We start from the raw sequence: 21,202 nt of genomic DNA on the forward strand, positions 1-21,202 counted from the left end.
CTATTAAGGCAGTGTTATAAGTATGCCTGCTTCAATGGAGGGTAAATCAATTTCAAACTCAGCTTCTATGATCTTTAGTCATGTTGATTTTGTGCATCTTGCTGAAATTAATACACTGGAAAATGTATCCTGCATGCTTATTTCCATTTTTTCTCTGAAATGTTAATAAGTCAGAGCTACAATGTACCACTCCTATTGTTAGAACCTGCCAAGTATCATCAGTCTAAGCCGAACACGAATATGAAACACACGCAGAAACGTAGGTGTGATTTTCATATCCCATGTCTCATATGACTGCTTGGTTTATGCAAAAACACTAGCACAAGTATGTTTGTGATGGGCTCACCTTGTGAACAACCATGTCCCATTTCCGTCAATTGCACAATTTATTCTAAGAATATGCAAATATGCTGTTTTGCTACTTTCTGTTCGTGTGTGTTTTACATGAGCTTTTTGTTTCACTCATTTTTGTTCCTGGTGTTCTCGGTTTGTGCCTTTTTGCTCTCATATATGAGTTACAGATATTATAGCCATTTTTACACCATTTCTTTGCAACTAATGCCAAAGCAAGTGTCAGTTTTACAGGCAAAGACTCTACTGAATTTTTCGGTTCTTGTATGTTATCTGGGTTGTGTGACCGTGGTCTTGGTATTTTCTTTCCTGACGTTTCTCCAGCAGCTGTGGCAGGAATCTTCAGAGGAGTAACACTGAAGGACAGTGTCTCTCAGTGTCAAAGTTTGTTGGAAGAGTAATATATATAGTCAGAAGGGGGTTGGGTTTGAGCTGAGTCATTGTCCAGCAAAAGTATCAAAGGTAATGTGCTAATCATTGTCCTGTAAGTATCAAGGTAATGTGCTAATTAGGATGTGGTATTCAAAATATTGTCGAAGGCTTTCACGGTCAGAGTTCTTGTAGGTTATCCGGGCTGTTATTCAGTTGGTACTGAATTTTATTTGTATGGTCAAGAAAAACTTGACTGCAGATCCATCATGAGTGGAGAGAACCCCTGTCAGAAACTGGGATTTTCAAATCAAAACAGCATGTTTTACAAAATTCAGTACCAACTAGGGGTACATTCACAGACCTTCCCATTTACATGGTCTTCCCAACCTGCTTAGTTTGGTATGGATTGTGCCTCCTGTGCCAATATTGTTTCCTATACTTATATGTGTAGGTGACTAGCAATGCACCAAATGCAGTAGTTTATGCAAAAGATTACCATTAACACTGGAGAGAATGGCTTAATGTCACTACATCATGTTGTCATTCTTCTTTGAGTCCACTTATTCAAGCCTTTTACACCTGACCAGTTTCCTGTACAAGATTCTACATGTAATGCAATTTCCAGTTCCTGTCTGCTAAACACAAAGTGTTTAGCACTTATAGAAAAGGAAGGATTCAGTGGTACAATTTAGTAATTTTTGCCTCTGGATTTAATCATCTTATGCCCACCCCACCCCCAGCACAGGATCCAGCCACTAAAAAATTGCCAGTAAGCCTTGGCAAGAAGTCCAGTCGATCTTCTACTACAATAACCTTGCACTGGATAGTGCCGGCTGAGCCTGGGAATTGTAAACATTAGAAGAATCAAGATGGAAATCAGAGTTGGTGGGTGGGAAAGAGTGGAGGGAAAGGGGAGGGATGTCAGGGAAGGGAAAGAGGAAATAGCGAGAGGATTCAGAGAAAAATGAGATAGCCCCTGCAAGTCCCTGCAGGTCCTCTGGTTGTCAATGTATCTAATTCACAAAATGGCCCCACTTGTGGATACTTAAATTTATATGATTATGGACGTTTCCAGGGAAAGTAAAGAGGAAATAGTGGGGAAAGAAAAATGAAATTCCCCCCACAACTCCTTATGGGCTCCCTCACTTGTAGATATATATTTCTTGGGTATTTTCTGTGTCAAATTTGGTGCTGTGTAATAGGCTGACAGATACTGTGCATTTTGCCCTAGTCTCCCAGAAGTCAGAAAACGTTTTATAGCAAAGTTGTTCTGCTGCACTTTTAATGACATAAACTGAGTTTTTAAGGATCAGTGCATGTTTGCATATTTACAGGAAGAGCGATAATTTCTTGTTATCTTTGTGATGTTTTAATACATTTTAAGTCAGTTGTTCTTTATTGTGATTCTTGGGGCGAAAACGCATGGTCACTTTATCCTCCTTTAATCCCTGTTTTAGCCAGGATCGAACGCACATTAGGCAAAACGCATGCGTTCGATCCTGGCTGAATCCTGGATGAAACAGGGATTAAAGGAGGATAAAGCGACCATGCATTTTCACCCTTATTTTTTTAAGCTGTCTTGGGTCCCTTTAGGAAGAAAGACAGGTTACTAGCTTTTAAAAAAACCCTAAAAAAAGTAGATGTAAAAAACCTATGTCTTTAGATAACCAGCAAGGTACATATGTAAGCTGCACATAACCTAGAATTCCCTTCACAATGTTTTTCTCAACAGTGTTATTGTCATTTAGGCAGGTGTAGTGATCCTGCTGGATGTAGGTCTGTGTGAATGTGCGGTCTGGAATGTTTGCTCACTTGTTTTCCCTCCTGTCTCTCTCTGCCCCATTATTGTAAAATGTTGTGCATGTTTACTCAGAAGTAGGGTTGCCAGCCCCCTCTTTGCCATCACTGGGAGATTTTTGGGGTGGAGCCTGAGGAGGGTGGGGTTTGGAGAGGGGAGGGACTTCAATACCATAGAGTCCAAGTGCCAAAGTGGCCATTTTCTCCAGGTGAACTGATTGTTATCGGCTGTAGATCAGCTGTAATAGCAGGATGTCTCTAGCTATTACCTGGAGGTTAGCAACCCTACTCAGAAGTAAGTTTCATTTTCTTCAATGGGGCTTACTCCCAAGTAAATGTGCACAGGAAAAATTATTAGTTGATTTAATTCTCCTGGAGCCACCATGTGATATTCTTCTTCTACTTACTATTCTCCTATTTCCACCTCTTCAGTCGTGCTTTATGCTACTGATGGATCTTGTACCCCAAAGTCCAGCCCTTAATGGTGTATCTGGAGAAATACACTAAATAAAGAACTATTATTACTATTATCATGCCAATAAAGGTGACTGAAACCGAACTAAATAAAGAACACTCTTGGGGTGTACGTCTGCATGTTATATTTCAGTTTAACCATTGATACATCCTGATCTATCACTGGATCTTGCATGAATGGCTGCTAAACAATCTTACAAAAATATTTCTATTATGGGACATAATGGCATAACCCTCTCCATCCACTGCCTTTCGGCCACCTTTAGTGAACTGAGATTACTACTTTTATATTGGGAGAAAACACATTTATACCACAGTGACATGACAAGTTACCAGTAAAATCCGATCTGTTTGGGAGAAAATATTCACCATTGTTTGGTTATAGCAGATACCACAGACTCCTATTTCAGTTTGTTGCTATGGACTAACATGGCTATCTATCTGGAATTTAATGTGTTACTGTGATAATTAAACATATAAAGGTGAAGGACTTGCATTGGTTGGTGGGCAGCGGGGGAGGGATTGTTGGTATTTGCTGTGTTATTTTTGAAATTGATGAATAATCCAAAATAAGTGTTTAATGTTTCCATAGGTGTGTATGCCATACATTCACGTGGCTCTTAAGACTGTATTTCTAAAATGAGATGTGAATTGTATTTAATGACATGACAAAAAAAAGAAAAAAGAAAACTGGAAGAGTAATATGTTCCTATACACAATGAAAACAATCTAAGCCTTAATTGTGTAATTAAAGTCGCTCTTCTGGTAACAAACAGATAATTATCTTTTAATGACCCCATAAATCTAGCCTAATTTAACTGCTATTAATATCTCACTTGAATTTATAGAGCCTGTTATTGAGAGTTTTTATTTTGTTTTGTTTTCCCAGGGAGATGATTGAATATCTTTTTAAAAAGAAGTATAATGCTACTTTATTTACTGCTCAAATTTAACATTTGCTGCACCAGCAATAAAATGCTAGAGATGAGTTGTATCTGTTACTGAACCAAATCTATAAGGATATAACACACCAGGCTGAAATGAGATGTTCTTTCCACCAGAAGATGGGAACAATTTTCACTGATTCCCCCTTCCACTGCATCCCCCCGCCCCGCAGTGCCTTATGATACTGATCCTGAGGTTTCCTCATCAACCAGAAGCAGGATTTTGGGAGTTCAGTGGGACACTGCAGATGCGAGGGAGAGGCAGGAAAGTTCCATTCTATTGGCAGAATCAGCTCATATGACCTTCAGGTTCACCCCAATATCACTACTTCTGGAATTCTTTGTTACGTGAGCTAATGATAATCATTAGTTGACATAATTTTAATATAATAGATGAATTTGGCTATTAGCTATGATAACCAAACAAGGAATTTCCATGTGCAGAGATAATATTCCTCTTATTAGTTGATGCTGGAGACTAACAATTAGGGGTGGATACTTCCATCACACCTTCTTGGTAAGTTTGCCAGGGGCATCTACATAGCCAGTATGTATATAGCTGAAAAGACTTTCAGCCTCACTCCACAAAGGCTATTCATTATTTGTAGAATCCTGAAGTGGCTTAAACTAAAAAAATCCAAAGAACGTATATGGAAGAAGGTATTTGATATGCGGGTTTGACCTGGTTCCATCAGCTGATGATACAATACAGGTTGGTTTGTTTATATCCCATTTTTCTCCCCAAAGGGAGCCAAAGTGGCTTACAATATTGTTCTCACCTCCTCCATTTCCCCTCATAACAATAACCCTGAGAGGCAAACTGGGCTAAGAGAGTGACGGGACCAAGCTCATCCAGCCAAGTTCCATTGCAGAGTAGGGATTCAAAACTGGGTCTTCCAGACCTAGTCCAACACTCTAATCACTACACCAAACTAGCTGTTATATCACACTTATTCCACTGCCTCCAGAGTCAGAAGCTAGCTAGAACAAGCTGCAGGTAGGCTCAGGATTTGACGTCCTGGTCTTATATACACATCCAAGGATTAAGGTACCAGAGAAATTAATGAGTAATACTGAACAAATTGTCCTCTGTTACAGTGCTTTATATGGATACAGCTCAAAATACTAGTTCTACAGCCATTCTGTCCTTATGATTCCATGGTACTAAGGTACTATTCCTCTCTCTTCCTGCTGTTATTTTTGTTTATCAACAGGATAATGAATTGGAACTAGGTTGTCTGAAAGGTCCAAGATATGATGGAAGTCATGGTCATTATCATTTAGACAAGCCACATAAATTTATCTTGCTGGCTATGGCGTCTGTTGCTTACTAGATGCTTTCAGATGATTTAGTTGCACAGAGATTTCCTTTTCCCTTAACAGGGAAAACTAGAATGTCCCACCTATACACCCAATTATTTTTGTTAGAATATTAAAGTTGGTAATAAAACTTGAAATTAACAATGTTTATTGAAGGCCACTGTGGAGGTATTCCATGGTGGCATTTGCTTTGACTGCCACTTGGTGACCAGCTCTTCTGTTCAGTTGCTGCTCAGTGGTGGCAGTTAGAGATGATAAAACACAGAGTCCCTTACTTCAGAGAGTATAGGCTTAGAGCAGGGATGGGGAACATCCAGCCCGGGGGCCATATGCAGCCCCCAAGGACATTTTCAGTGGCCCTCGGGAGCTCCAGGGCCCAGCTGCAGAGGTGCAGCATAGCGCGGCCCACCCCGAGGGGGTTCCTGGGGCCGCGGCGCCCTTTGGACCTCCTCTCATCGACTGTTGGTCAGCGAGAGTAGGGGGGAGGGACGCTTCCCCCAAGGCTGCCCCCTATAGTCGCGGCATGCAGGAATGCCGTGGCACACTGTAAGTCCCTCTTGCCACCTGTCAAGCGATGAGGGGGGGGGAGAGGCCGGTGGCTCCCAGTGGCGGAACATGTGCGCGGGAGCCGATTGGGCTTGGAGGGCCTTTTGTGGACTCAGAGTGGGGAGGTGGGAGACTGTGGAGGCTGGGGCCCGGTCGCCGTGTGTGTGTGTGTGTGTTGGAGGAGGTGGGGAGCCTGGGGCCCGGTTGCGTGGGGCCAGTGTGTGTGTGTCATTCTTTCTCCTTTCTCCCCCTCATCTCTTTCTTTGTCTGTCTCCTTCAGTCCTTTTCTCCCCCTCCATTTCTCTTTTTTCCTTCCTTCCTCCCTTCCTTCCCGGAGGATTGGCTGCGGGCTGCGGCCCCCTGGCGCCTCGTTTGCTTGGGACCCACCGCTGGCTGCCCTCCCACCTGGGAGGAGGGAGGAAGGAGTGGGGGTGCCCTCCAGGCCTTCTCTGCATGGCCTCCCCTGTGTTTGCCAACCTCCAGGTGGTGCATGGAGACCTGGCAACCCTAGCCTCTCCCCCCCGCACCGGGAGATCTACACCTGGTTATGGCCCCCGAATGATGTTATAAATGAGCAAATGGCCCTTGGCAGGAAAAAAGGTTCCCCACCCCTGGCTTAGAGAGTTCATAATATTCACCTTCAATAAAAGTAAGCATTAAAAGCTCCGTTTCTTTTCTTTTCTTTTTTGTCTCAGATCATATATTTGAATCAAAAAAGAGAGTTTGTTGCTTCATCTTCATTTTAATGGTGGCTGCTTATATGGGTGAGGAGAACCAGTCTTTGTGCAACAAAAGAGGGTCTCTCTTCTTGCCAGGCATTGCTCTTTCTTCTCATCCTTTCCCATTGCCTTGAATGCTGTTTCAATATCTAGGATGCCCTAGGAAATAAAGTCAGTGACCTCTAAAGTGTCAGGCACCGTATGGGCTACCATTTTCCAATTTGTCCTTCGGTACTCCTAGGATGCTGCCTGAGGTACCAAGGATGATGGTAGAAGCTAATGGGAGTTTTAAAGAAGATCTTCATGTCCACTGGCCAATCCAATCTTACTAGCTATAGAAGTATGCATTACCATACCCCCAAGATAAAGAGAGAACAAGGACAGAAAAGTCCACAATAACCCATTTCTGACTTGGGCTTGTAAAAAGCAAACAATTTTGTTGTACTGGAAAATACTCCAGATTATCCAATCCAAATTCTGAGATCAACCATGTGCATAAGTGTATGTGTGCAGAGATTGTCTTTCACTAGAGGCAGAGATTGTCTATCACAGATCAATGCAACCTGCACAAATTACCATTCCTGACCAGAATTCAGAGACTATGACACACAGTTATTTTTATGTTAACTACAGACACATTTTAAAAATAGTTAAATAATATAATATTCCACAAACTGCATTAGACTGGTCTTCTAATCCAGAAATTACATGGTTCCCTGTGTGTGTATTTTTTGAGAACCAATAACATTAACAATGGCATTTTTATAACATACCATTATTAATGTTTCTAAAGCATTTATTAGTGTGTAGACAGATTTATTTTATGGAGGCTACTTTACAGTTTGTTCTACCACTAGGTGATAGTACAATAATATGCAACACTGGAAAACATCAGCAGGGGCATATAATTTACCATTTGATGTGCTCCAAATGAGGTAGGCAGTTAAAAAAGCATGATTAGTACAAGCCATGAAAATGAGATCAGCAACAGTACACTGAAATAGACCTGCAGGGAAGTGATATTTGTGCCAATGAAGTTCAGGAAAAATACATTAGTCAAGATTGCTATGGATATAGCATTGCCACCTCAGTGTTTGCTCTGTATGAGAATTCAAATTAAGAAGTACTGGAACATAAATTCAAACTTTCACGTGTAAAGAACTTCAAACTGGAAACCACTGCATTAAAGATCATTTTTGAATCGATCCACAGAAGTTCCTGTTGTCAATCACAACTTACTTATTTGGTTGAACGGCTGAGATACATTGGTTCTAAAAAAAGGTACCCAATGAATACCAAATATACTAAGTAACCACACGGCATATAAGTAAATCAAAGGAAATACTACGTGCTCACAAGGACAAGCGAAGAGCAGCTATGCTATCACTGGGTTTAAGTTAGGCTGGGATTGTTCAAATGCTAGTGAACCCATTGGGTAACCTTGTAGGCTCCATCTACACGTTACAAAGTTTATTGGGGAATGCCACAAGGAATTTGTATCACATGTGCAATAGGAGTTTTGTGGCTCCTATTTTTTGTTTGTAACCACAGCCTGTATGGAGAAGCTGTTGTCAAAACCATGTAATTTATGTGGTGACTCATAAGTTTCACAGTAGAGCCATCAGCAACTCCACTGGGTGGACATGAAAACAGCAGGGGGAGAGGCTAAAGATGACTCTTCCTGCCTTCTTTGGTCTCAAGCAGAAAAAAAGCTGGTGTGCATCTGGGAGGCACAAAACTCCCATTGCACATATGATGCATAGTCCTTGTGTAGTTTTCCAACAATCACAACGTCTGTGTAATGTGTAGATGGAACCTTAGAGTGTGCACACTAATGTGGGGGAGAAAGCGTTTACCAACTCCTGTTCAGCCTTTTAAATAAGGAATAAAACCTTAGCGTAATCCAGTCTTGGTGGCTGTGTCTTTCTGTATAATAAATAAGTACAGTGCAAAGAAGCAGACCGGAGAAAAAATGTGTCACTTTCCTCTTTAAAAAAATGTTCAAGGTGGCCTACAAAAAAGTAAAACAAAAGGACATAAACCCAGAACAAAAAAGTCTACATTAAAACAAAATAAACCAAGCAGGAGTGCTTAAAGAAAAAAAGGGAAGCAGTAAATATAATCATTAACAAAATGCACAGGAGAATAAAAGATCTTCTTAACCCAGTTCTAAATAAAAGTCCATAGAAGTGGCTCCATCTCTGGATACCACCTGAGCTCAGAAGGAGAGGTGTTTGGTGCAGGACTTCAGAAGATGACCTTAAAAAACAGTGGTTATCCTGGGCCCAAAATATTTTGTGGCATTACAGGTAAAAACCACACTTTGAAGTGTCCAAGAAACAAAACTGAAGATCTTTTTAAAACTGGCAAAACATGTTCAGTTTGGCAAGTCCCAACTGGTTGTTATATTTTGAACCAGCTGAACAGTCTTCAGTGGCTGCTGTTGTATAACCCATTGCAGTAATCTAACCTTTTACACTGATAACTGTGTTTAGGCTATCTAATCAAGAGGGACAGTGGCTGGGTTCTAAAATATATGTATTGTTTTTATGTACCTTACATAAAAAATTTATGATTACAGATTTGACATTTATAATCTGATAGAAGAACTACTGGTTCCCTTAGGCAATACTCAACACTTTTACGAGGTTCTAAAAAGTTTCTTGTTTTTATGTCCTTTCATATTTTTTTCTGTCCATGTCTTCCTCCTTGCATCACTGCATTATGGAGTTTCACACACAGAGAGAGTTAATTGAGGATTCACATTTCATATGGGTTATTTAAGGAAACCATATCCATAGTGTTTTGCATTGAGCAATAGCATCAGTAAGCTTAAGAAAATTAACAGGAAATAAAAGTACGGACTATGGCCAGGATTTGTACCTTCATCCTCAGGATGTTAGTAAACCTATTTTCAGCACGTTTTGTTTTATTCCTCCTCCCTAGAGCAAATTATCTTGAATTTTCTGCACTGGTGTTATCTGGGATTTTATTTTTCCATAGTACATGCTAGGTATATCCAATTGCTACAGAATACCTTCCTCATAAATTTGCAAAAAAAAAAAAAAAAAAAAAAAGGGCAGATTAAGACACAGGAAAGGAAACAATAAGATAAGATTTTTAAGTGGCTAGTTTTATCTTCTGCAATAAAAAAACAACAACAGGTAACATTGACAAATTGCCAAGATGAAAGACTGCACTTCTTTTAAATCTATTTTTTTCCTAAAAAAGAAAAAAAACTTGCTAATTAATGGCACTTACATGCCTGCTATTATTTAACAAAAAGGATGAGTCTGTCCCTGTTTTTTTTTTAAATACAGAAAGTATTATTACTTCCACCACCACCCCATTTAGGATCCCAGTATATTTACCCCTCCCCCCATGTTATCTTACTTGCTCCAGCATGTCTTGTTTATTTATTTAGATCAGGGCTCCCCAACCTCTTTGAGCCTGTTGGCGCCTTTGGAATTTTGAAGCAGCGATGGTAGGCATCACTACAAAATGGCTTCCACAGGAGGTGGAGCCCAGCACTCATACACACACAAGTGGAAGGGGGATGAGGAATATAAGCACACACTCTCTCTCACACTCACACACATGAAACCCAAAGGGAGATAACACGCGCACAGAAGATGACCAGTGGGGAAAAGGGAGAGAATACACACAGAGAAAAGATCAAGGTGAGAAAGGAGTCCCCCGCTGCTCTGGTGCTCCCTAGCCCCACTGCTTCACAGCTGATCCACAGGTTCCAGTTATAGGATCCTGGATCCTTCTCCAGTGACTGGGGGGAGGATCCAAGTGAAAAGCCATTTTATTTGTATGCAGGCAGCCAGTTATTGGTTCTCACAGTGTCCCCACCTATTCTCCTGAAGCACTTCAAGGAGTGCCTACTGGAACCATGGCACATCCTTATCTAGTGGGCAATGACCACGTTTGCCAGGAGGTCTGACAAGCCTAATTAGAGAGGACTAGATGTACCAGATTTGTTTCCTTATTGTTATGTGTCACTTCTCAATGATAGTTTAACAAAAAAACTTCTAAAATTAATTACAGAAGTAGAGCACATGCCATTTATTACAGCTTTCAGTTCACTGGCATTTTACTTCCCCTCTATGATGGATGATAAAACACCATAAAAAAGCAATTGTGATGTGATCATATGGACAATAGCATCAAGAATATTTTGGTACAGTGGTTTACTGATAAGTACATGTAAAGGAGCCAGTGTGATGTTAAAGTGTCAGACTAGACTAGTTTTTCAGAAAAATTATGCTCATAGGAACCTGCAGTATGAGACATATTTAGAATGCATTTGAAAACTACATTTTCTACTACTTACCCCTGTTTTCTGAACTTCCAAAAAAATTGCTCTTTGAAATGATTTTTCCCATACTCCCAGCTCACTTCCCAGTTCTACATTGAAGTAATGACTCTTGCCATGACCAACCACAACACTGAAGCAATATGGCCTCTGGTCTTCAAGTTCATAGTCTTGGTGAATACCTAAATACAGGTTTGCTTGTAGCCAGCAATCATCGTTAAGCCAGAGCTGAAAGACACATTTTAGCAGGTGATATTTCTTTCAAAATGAATCCTTGGGAAAGAATAGTTGCTTTGAATGTAATTATTAGGGCTGCCAACTGACTAAGTAATGTTTAGCACAATCCTGAGTGGGGGTGGTTGAGGTGGGTCGGGGATGGCACAGTCAGGCTGACTACTGAGTAACTTGCTGCCTGAGCGCAGCATGCCAAAAATATTACTTTAGCAAAACCCTGTTAAATTGCTCCATGCAGTTTAACAGCGCTATGCCTCCCTTTTGCAGGTGCAAGGTCACACGAGCAGAAGGGATAGGGTTGCCAACCTCCAGGTGGTGGCAGATGATCTCCTGCTATTACAACTGATCTCCAGCCAATAGAGATCAGTTCACCTGGAGAAAATGGCCGCTTTGACAATTGGACTCTATGGCATTGAAGTCCCTCCCCTCCCCAAATCCCGCGCTCCTTAGGGTCCACCCCAAAAATCTCCCACCGGTGGCTAAGATTGACATGGCAACCCTAAGAAGGGAACATTCCCAGGGCAAAAAAGCTTAGAGGGCTGACTTTAGTCAGCCACCCCCAGGAATGCCCCCTTTGGTGCTGGCACTTGTGCTGGGGAAACACTGCTGGTGAGGCTGTGCCAGTGCCCATGGCTTGCGCGGGTGCACTGCTCTCCAGAGCCAGCATAAGTGGCCCTGCACTGGCATTAGTGCCAGTTTAGCTATCACAAGTGTCACTAAGGCTGGTGCAGGGATCACGGCAGCGCCTATCCCCTTTCCCACCCCCTTTCAGGATTGCTCCGTTTGTTTCATTAACAATTTGTCTTTTAATTAATCAATCCGTAAATTTCTTAAAGACATTTATATATCACCAAAATATCACTTATTATCTTTTAGAAACCCAGAGAAAAGTGTGAACTGGCTCAGGTGAAGATAAGGAAGTGAAGAAAAAAAGATGGTGGAGTGGGAAAAGAGTATTTCATTCAAGTGAAATAAAATTTATTTCCCCCTGCACCATCATTTTTTCTTCTCTGCCTTCATTCTGCATTAGTGTGGCCCTCTTTTCTGCATTCAGAGTAAATACATGTATTTTAAATGAGGTGGAAATGGTTTGAGCACACAATCTCTGCCCTGAAAACAGAATTCTCAGAATGCAATGAAAATACGGGCTCAACTGGCCATGTACTTGGGAGACCTGAGATCAAACCCCTACTATGGATATGATCCTTCAGTAACTTCCATACCAAAAGTATGGAAGTTCTCTTGGGGACACAGAGCTATTCTGTCTACAGTGTATCTATTTAAATCATTCTCAAACTAGGGTAAAGTGGCTTACAACCAATATTTAAATACAATGTAAAGCAATCTTTGGAGTACAGCTGCTGTGAATTTTATGCTGGCCATAATAAGAACAGGAATAGAGAACAAAACTTCCACTATTATACTGCCTTTATAGAAATTCATGATGAGTCTACCCATGAAATATTGTGTTCAGTTCTGGTCACCGGAGAAAGAATATTGTAGAGCTTGAAAAAGTGCAGAAAAAAGCAACCAAAATAATCAGGGGGCTAGAGAAGCAGCTCTATGAGGATTGGTTAAAACACTTAGGGCTGTTTAGCCTAGAAAAAAGCAACTAAGGGGAGACATGAGAGAGGTTTATAAAATTATGCATGGTGTGGAGAGACTGGACAGGGGGAGTTTTTCTCCCTCGCCCATAATGCTAGAACCTGGGGTCATCCACTGAAGCTGAAGGGTGGGAGATTCAGAGCACAGACAAAAGGACATATTTCTTCCCACAGCATATAGTTAATTTGTGGAACTGGCTGCCATAGGATGTGATCATGGCCATCTACTTGGAAGGCTTTCAAAGGGGAATGGACAAATTTATAGAGGACTGAGCTACCAATTAACCCTCATGGATAGCTATCCCTCCAATACCAGAGGTAGTATGCCTCTTTAAATCAGTTGCTAAGGAATACAGGCAGGATAATGCTGTTGCAATCTTCCTGTTTGTGGGCTTCCTGGAGGTAGTTGGTTAGCTAACATGTGAAGAGAATGCTGAGCTTGATGGACCTTTGGCATGATCCAGTATGGCTCTTTTTATGTTCTTATCCCTAAATGGATCCAGTATCTATCTAGACAAGGCATCTGGTCAGTTAGCTGAATTAATTCAATAAGGGGAAAATACCCCTTTTCTTCTTGATAGATTTATTTGGTTGGATTCTTGCCACTGTTACGTTACTGGGCTGGATTTACTGATTTGAGATATATGTATGAGGGTTTTGGGTTTTATGTTTGTTTAGACTGTATTTTATATGAGTTTTAATTTATTGATAGCTACGGTAAGAGTCTTGATGAGATGACTGGATTAAAGATGTAGTATAAATATTGTCTAAGGCCTTGACCTGTGATAATTCTCTGGGTGGGAAAGAAATGATGAACCAACACGAAAGAAATGTTTAAATTACATATTGATTGCGGGCAGAGATAAGACCTGGAAAAATGCTTAAACAATGCAATAAGTCACTTCAGTTCAGTTATGTGGTTACAAAAATATTCCATAATCTAGAAACACAAATGACTACACTAATATATAGTAATGTATAGTAAGGCTTCGGCTGGGGAGGGCAGGATATATAAATCTAAAGTAATAAATAAATAAATATACATGACAGACTCAGATGTGGTGTACACATGCAGCCAAATATAGTGGGAATGTTGTGGTAGAATCCTGAGGTGGTTGAGTTGATTGTATTACAGCCTATAGGTGGGTAGGTTGTGTTCTGAATGTTCACCCTTGTTTTTAAAAAGTTCCTTTTACTAAACAAACAAATGAGCAATGCTTGGAGAAAGGTTCTGTTACCCCAGCTTGTTCCTCCTATGCTGGTTTTTTAATTGTAGACATTTTTTAATGCAGGGGAGCACTTAAAATGTACCTCCCTACCTGAAGTTTGACTAGGAAAAAATATACTCTGCCACCTCATCAGTCAACCACCTAGTTCTGTTCCATGAAAAGAAGAGCTCTAACACCCCTATTCTAAAAATTACTCCCAACACTGCAGTGAAAATAGGTTAGGAAGCAATTCTGCTGTGTGTGTAATATCTATCTATCTATCTATCTATCTATCTATCTATCTATCTATCTATCTATCTATCTATCTATATCTGTGGACTCGTACAGTGAATTTTTAAAAAAATGTATCCAATTTACAGATTTTGTAAAATATAAATATGTTTTTCTTTTGTTATATCATAACAAGATTGCTAAGAGAAACAGAATTATAAAAATAGATCAGGAACATTTTCTGAGGTCAAAATGACCCTTAGAATTGGTAACAGAGAAGCTTTCATTTCTTCCCCAAATTAAGTTTACGCCAACTTAATTGATTTGCTCTATGTTCTCTTCATTATCATTTAAACCAAAGTGTCAACAGAACAGAGGCGAGAGTCATGCATTTGAGCTTTTGTGTTTCAGTTAATATATTCATTAGGACTCACAATTATGTATTCGTTTATTAAAAAGTCAAGAACATAATGGACTGAGTCTTGGGCATTCCCCCACCACCACTGCCATTTTTTCTCCCCTCACAATGAAAACATAGCCATGGAAATTGCTTTAAGAATACCTTGTTCTTGAGATTAATCATGCCAGAATATTAAAAACTGAGTACCAACACAACAATGGTACCACAAAAATAAGGAAAAGAACCTCTATGTTTCAGAAAGGACACAATGAACTAGCCCTTCAATGCCTGAAGAATTTTCATAATATTTAAAGTGATCAGAAATGGGAAATACAAATACTTTAAGGGCAATTATCAGGGTCTCCCCCCGCAATTTATGACATGTAGGTCATGTGACAAAGGTGAATATATGGCTTTGGCTGAGACCTGAATGAGACCAACAAAGTGTCTTTACCCTCCAGCCACCCAGCATGCCTGTCCTGCCTCTGGTATCACCAGAAATCATGTGGCTTTAATGTTTGTATATGGGAGATGTGTGTATGTAGGTTTATGTACACTATTGTGCTGTGTAGCTCTGTCAATATTGGATTTGATATGCTTATGCCTTTCCCCCAAATATTATGCCTATGCATGGATGTGTGAACATATGTTGTTGCTTTATACTGTATCAGGAAATTGTCCATATATCTCAGCACTAGCTATTGTGTCTACCCAGTATAACTGATGTGGCATCTCAGCAAGGGTGTTTCTCAGTCCTGTTACTTGAAGTTCATTTCACTGAAGATACCTGAGATTGAACTAGAATATTCTGCACGATATGTAAATGTTCTATTCCTTAGTTAAGGAGAACAGCCCCAGGGTGGGGAGGCAGGAGTGCATGACCTTACTTCTCGATCACATGTCAGAGATCAGTCAGGGATGGTATCCCCAAATTGGGTGAGTTTAAGCCAGTCGATCATCTACTACTTATACAGATAATTGTAACAGTTCACTGTTAAGATGTAACAAATATTCTGTTCAGTCAGGTTAATTTAAATGTACCATTAATTCTGTTTCAATGGTAGAGAAACAAACTGCCATGCTAAAATCAAATACTCTGTAATTTACTGGTGACCTACCTTGTGAACTTTAAATAAAACCTCACAGAGGTTATATATTTTTTCAGCTCGCACCCAATCTAACGTGCTTACCTGTAATAATAAAATAAATATTGTTAGACATACTTTGTGAATTTAAAAGTCTTAATGAGATTTCAGTAATTTCTGTACTATGTCATAATCTATGTTGGTCATTTTATTTAGTTACTAATGGTGTGTGCACCATCAACATCACCATATTTCTGCTACCACAGGTTCTGGTGTAACCTTTATGTAATCAACTAATTTGTTTTATAAACTCATGATAATAACACAAGTCCTCAAATTTTGGCAAGCTACTTGGGGAACTTTTATAATTTCTTCATTTTAATAATTAAATAAATGTTTAGAGGCTGAGCTCTTTCATTTTAAAGGCTGGACCCTAATTTTTTCCAAAGAAAAGTGGAAAACACAACTGACCATATTTATGCTACCCAAATACCATTATGGTATCTGCCCAATTTCCTTCTAATGTTCCTTTTTGTTAACTGAATTGAAGACTAAGTGCACACCCTGTCTACATTAATATATACACTTAAAAAGAAGTACACATGAGTATTATTCTCTGCTCAAAGGGTACTGTTACCACCAAGCCCTCATACTGTGGCTTTTCCATTCACCTCTATTGTGTGGGGCCTAGAACTTGCCATATCTCTCCATTTATTCCAAGGACTTATCAGCTTTCTTAGCTAATAAAGGCTGTTAACGCATGCCTCCTTTGTGCCCATGAAGCCGCATGCCTTTTTGTTCCCAGAACCTAGAAAGTGAATGCATGGGGAGCGCCCGATGAAAGGAACCACTGCCACTCTGCTCTCCTCCGGGTGGAGGCGAGGGGAGGCCGGTGGTGGGTGGAGGCTGTGGTGGCCACCACCACTTTGTGCTCCTCCACCCCGTCCCCAGGTGGAGTAGAGGGGAGGCCAGTGGTGGGTGGAGGCTGCGGCAGTTGCTGCTCTGAGCTCTTCTACCCCACCATCCCCAGGTGGAGGCCGGGGGTGGGTGGAGGCTGTGGTGGCTGCTGCTCTGCAGTCCTCCACCCCATCCCCAGGTGGATGGAGGCTGTGGCAGCCACCGCTCTGTGCTCCTCCACCCTGCCGTTTCCGGGTGGAGGCGATGGAGGCCAGTGGCAAGTGATGGCTGCAGCGGGGACGGCAAAGTGGAGGAGAGAGGGTGAGAGAGAGGACACAGGGTGGGGGAGCCCACTGCTGCTGTTGCCGGGGGCAGGCAGTCTCCCAGAGGGGAGTCAACCCAGGTGCCCAAATGCACCGGCAAACTCGTGGATGCTCCATGAAGCAAAAGTTTAAATCGGCACAACACAGCAGTTGGTAAACATGGAAGAGTTGCGGAAGGAGGAGGGGCGATCACGCGTTCGGGAGATGAGCATGCATGTGGACCTCAGAGATTCCCCACATTAGCAGGAGAAATGCCAGACAAAACGGCCATGCATTTTGGGCCAAAGAGTTCTCACATTACTCAAGAATGGACAGATGACAGCTACTTCTGGCACTCCACATTCCAACAAGGTAACCAATAGTTCTTATCTTAATTTTTATTTTTAGCAAAAAATTGTGCTGACTCTTTAAGAACCTCAAAAGGCAACTTACAAAATAAAAATATTAGAAACAAAACATTAAAAGATATTAAAATCTAGCATTAAAAACCCTGGCATAAAAACAGAACATAAAAATGGACCACTGCTTCTAACATGCTTCCTCCTTGCTCCCAAACCTCCTTTCCTTATTTGGAAAGGTTTCTAGGACAGACACCTGGATTCTCTTCCCTTCCCCAAGATCCAGAAAAAGGAAAACTATATTCTGTTCAAGTTTCTTGTTTGTAACTAGAGCAGAATCTAATGGAAGAAGGTATGTCTGCCGGTACCACCCTTGTTTGATGCTTCAGAAGTTTCCCATTACTGGCACTTGTGATATACCTCTCTGGTTTGCCTCCCACCTCCTCTGGATTGCTACTTGGATTTCCTTGTTTGGTCCTCTGTTTCTGATCCTGGCATGCAACATGTGGGGACCTCCTTGGTTTGTCTAGCTCCAAACTTCCCTTTTTGGATTATTAGCTGCCCAGATACCCAAAATCTCACTTGAAGGAATTTGATTGCACTGATAGGTGACTATAAGTTTCTGTTCTCCCTCTCCAGCCCCCTTTCCCTTGGAAGTAGTACACTGAACAGGTGTGTGTGGGCATTTGGGGAAGTGGTATTTTATTATGGGCATTTACTATATTTGGTGGAGTTTCTTTTGTGCATTTGATATTATCATGATTGCTTGAGTGTATGCTTATTCCCTTCGATTAAAAACTTACCTCTGTTTTCACTATATCCATTTTCAGTATTCTTTTCAAACTTGCCTAGGAGCATCATCACTTTGTCAAACAAGATCCCGTAGTTATTTGTTTAGATGTCATGTCATATATGTCACTTATAAAACTTAAGCTTGAAGCTCCTTTACCATGAGGGAAGGACAGTGAGCACAATCTTGAATGGGGAGGTAGATCCATGGTGGCCACCTCCTCAGAGGTTTTCTGGCCGTCGCGGAGACAAAACAAAAACCTTTTAAAAATAAAAATAACGAAAAATGGGGGAAATGCCCATAGGGAACGGCGAGGCTGCGCTGCCAAAAAAGGTGGCACAGGCCTGGTGCCGTTCAAGGGGGCGTTTCCAGGGCAAGAGGGCTATGGAAGCTGCCTAAAGGCAGCTCTACCCCCAGGGACACCCCCCCCCCATGCTGACAGAGATTTCCCTTCTGGGAAAGCCCTGCCAGCATGGCTACACTGGTGCTGGGGGCAGGGGGTCATCGGACACCAGTGTGTTTGCCCCCACACCAGCGTAGGTGTTACCTCATTCTGTGATAAAGTGGCACCTATGCCGTTGCGGGATCACACTGGCTCCAAAAATACCCCCTTCAGGAATGGGCTGCCTGTCTTTCTTATATTTGACTTACCCAAAGTGAATCTGGACCAGAATAGAAAGTAGGCCTCATCCACATGGGTGGATCTTTTAATACATATGTGTCTTGCTGACCACCCATGGTAACACTATTTCTTCTGCAATTATTTCATCGTGGGCTTAGTACAACTATAGCACTCAGTAAAAAAAAAAATCTGGCCTTTAAAATATATTACTTATTACACATATATTTCTCTTCCGTTGGGAATCTCAGAACAGCTTAGATTTTATGACACAACAGTATCAAGTACCCTCAAATTATTCTCTGGAAAAGCCCCAAGAAAGAGTGAGCTCCTGATCTGGCACATGATGTTCAATATATAGCTAAGTTCAAACATGGAGGTGAATAAAGGAGACTGTGCACAGAATTGCAGTTACTCATACTTTGAAATGTCTTGATAAATCAAGGCATCCAAGTTGCAGAGAAGCTGTACAGGCTTGCACTGCTAAAGATGCAAGCCAGAGCGCAGTTGAAAAAGCAACTTATTCCAGCTGCTAAAAGGTGCTGCTGTAAAACTTTGGGGGAAACCCTTAGGAAAAGATCTTTTCTCTTAACACTAGTGAAAGCACTACTAAAATCCTGGGATTAAAATTTATTGTAGAGTGGTCTTATGTATTTCGATAAAATAGACTGATGTCCTAAGTTTGCACTAATCAAAACCAGTGGTAAGTACTACCATTTGACTATGGACTAGCAGAAACTTGTTCTTCCAACAGGTGACTTGGCTGAACAACATCCGATCTTAACTCCTAGACTGTTGGCTCCAATAGGCATTTCCATGTAAGTGGTAAATAACCAGCACAATGGCAAGTGGTCTATACTGTGAAGTATACTTCACATACTGTGAAGAAAAATAAGTCTCCCAATGTCTCACACAAGAGCACCACTGTTATTCATCTAACGCTTATAATTGAATGCAAAACATCAACATATAAACCCTAGATTAATACAATAATTCTTTTTGCAGGTATAGTGAAATAACACAAAGGCATTAGACCATTAGTGGAAAGCAGGTAAGTTCAGAAGTGTCCACAACAAATTGGCTCATCAGTTTCCATAGTAGCAAAATTTCCATAACAAGATGACTTATCAGTTCTCAAAGCCACAGGTTGTTTTTGTGTGTGTGAGAGAGAGAGACATTGGGAGACTTATTTTTCTTCATAGTCAGTTTTTGGCAAATTGTTAGCTTATAGTTAATAGACCACGTGCCATCGTGCTGGTTATTTATCACTTCCATGGAATTGCCTGTATCAGCATAGGTTGCTTTTTGTTCTGTTTCTAATAGGCATTTCTGCATCTAGAGATACATATGGATGCCCTTCCTCAAGAGAAAAAGAATAAGGCACCATTACCCAGTTACAAATAGTAATATATTTAAATCAATATAACTGAAAGAAATGGCAAGGATCTAAAAACCCACATGCTTTGACGTAGATGAATAAGAGATCTTACCCTAGTCTTTGACCCACAGCTGTCCCACAGGTTCACATTCCTTTTGCATTATGTTAAATGTCTTTGCCTTTTAGCTCTTGGTGTCAGAGCTATAATGGGCACAAGTGACCCTCCTTTACCACTTAGCTTTAGCTGATCACCCTCAACCATTGTGTTCAGGATGGCTTTTTTTTTTTCTTTCAGCCCTGCATGCTTTTCTGCAGCAAAAATGGTTGGGGATGATAGATCACAAAAGTATCAGTATATTTAGGGGCATTTCATTCTGAGCAGGACAAAGAGGGGGGAAAGATAATACTGAACGCTATATTGAAACTGCCCATGTGCAAGGTCATCATTAGAACATGAGTGACATTTTACAGACTTTCAAACAGTTAAATGCTCACAATGCAAAAAGAGATGTTACCTAAAAGCGAAATTGACAATGTTAGCAGTTTTCTTCTTTAGAACTGTCACATCATTTCTAACTGTAAAATAGTATCCAGGGCACTGGTACACCAGATTCTTCTTAAAACAAAAACCGTGTTTCTAGTCAATAATAAATAGCTGGAAGGGATAAACAAATGTCACAAATAATGTTTATTTAGTTTGTGTTGTTTTTTATGTTTGAGGCCAGGTGAAACTACAGTCAGCAGTCAGCAGTCAACAGTCAGCAGTAAAAGAAGAGGCTGATTGCATAGACAATCTTCATCAGAGAATGACAAGAGCCAACCTGTGCACTATTGACTGTTTAAAGCCCAAATGAAACTGAGTTCATCTGAACAGCACTGAGAAGAAATTATTGTTCTCACTACTAATTATATATATTTTGGGAAGAGGGAGTGCTAATTTCTAAATTCTTTATTCCAACCTCAGGATGCATGGCCATTTTTCTAAGGAGGGAGTAGCGAGGGGGAATTAAAGAACCAAGGCATCAAGGGCTGCCAACTGTAGCCTGGGAAACTCCTGAAAATTTGAAGACAGTGCCTGTGGAGGGGAGAATTTGGGGAATTTTGGTATATCATAGAATCTAAATATACCATAGAGTTTGCTCTCTGAAACTGCCATTTTCTCCAGGGTAACTGATATCTGTAGTTTGGAGATCAATTGGAATTCTGGGAGAACTCCAGTTCCCACCTGGATGTTGGCAACCCTAAAGGCAT

General features: G+C 40.8%; 1 protein-coding gene across 6 annotated transcripts in view; it reads right to left on the reverse strand.

Moving 5' to 3' along the window:
* SNTG2 (syntrophin gamma 2) overlaps window positions 1-21,202 on the reverse strand; it is a 329,718-nt gene that overhangs the window by 26,840 nt on the left and 281,676 nt on the right. For 3 of the 6 annotated variants that reach the window (XM_056856441.1, XM_056856443.1, XM_056856440.1), the window contains 2 exons: window positions 15,640-15,711; window positions 10,863-11,072 (listed from right to left, as the gene is read on the reverse strand). The exons of 1 other annotated variant lie outside the window; for it this stretch is intronic. In XM_056856441.1, coding sequence (XP_056712419.1) covers window positions 10,863-11,072; window positions 15,640-15,711 — 282 coding nt within the window. The remainder of the gene's footprint in view (window positions 1-10,862; window positions 11,073-15,639; window positions 15,712-21,202) is intronic. 2 more of the 6 variants (XM_056856442.1, XM_056856444.1) reach the window with 2 other exon arrangements.

Source organism: Euleptes europaea, chromosome 10 (genome assembly GCF_029931775.1).
Source record: "Euleptes europaea isolate rEulEur1 chromosome 10, rEulEur1.hap1, whole genome shotgun sequence".
NCBI classification, from domain to species: Eukaryota; Metazoa; Chordata; class Lepidosauria; order Squamata; family Sphaerodactylidae; genus Euleptes; species Euleptes europaea.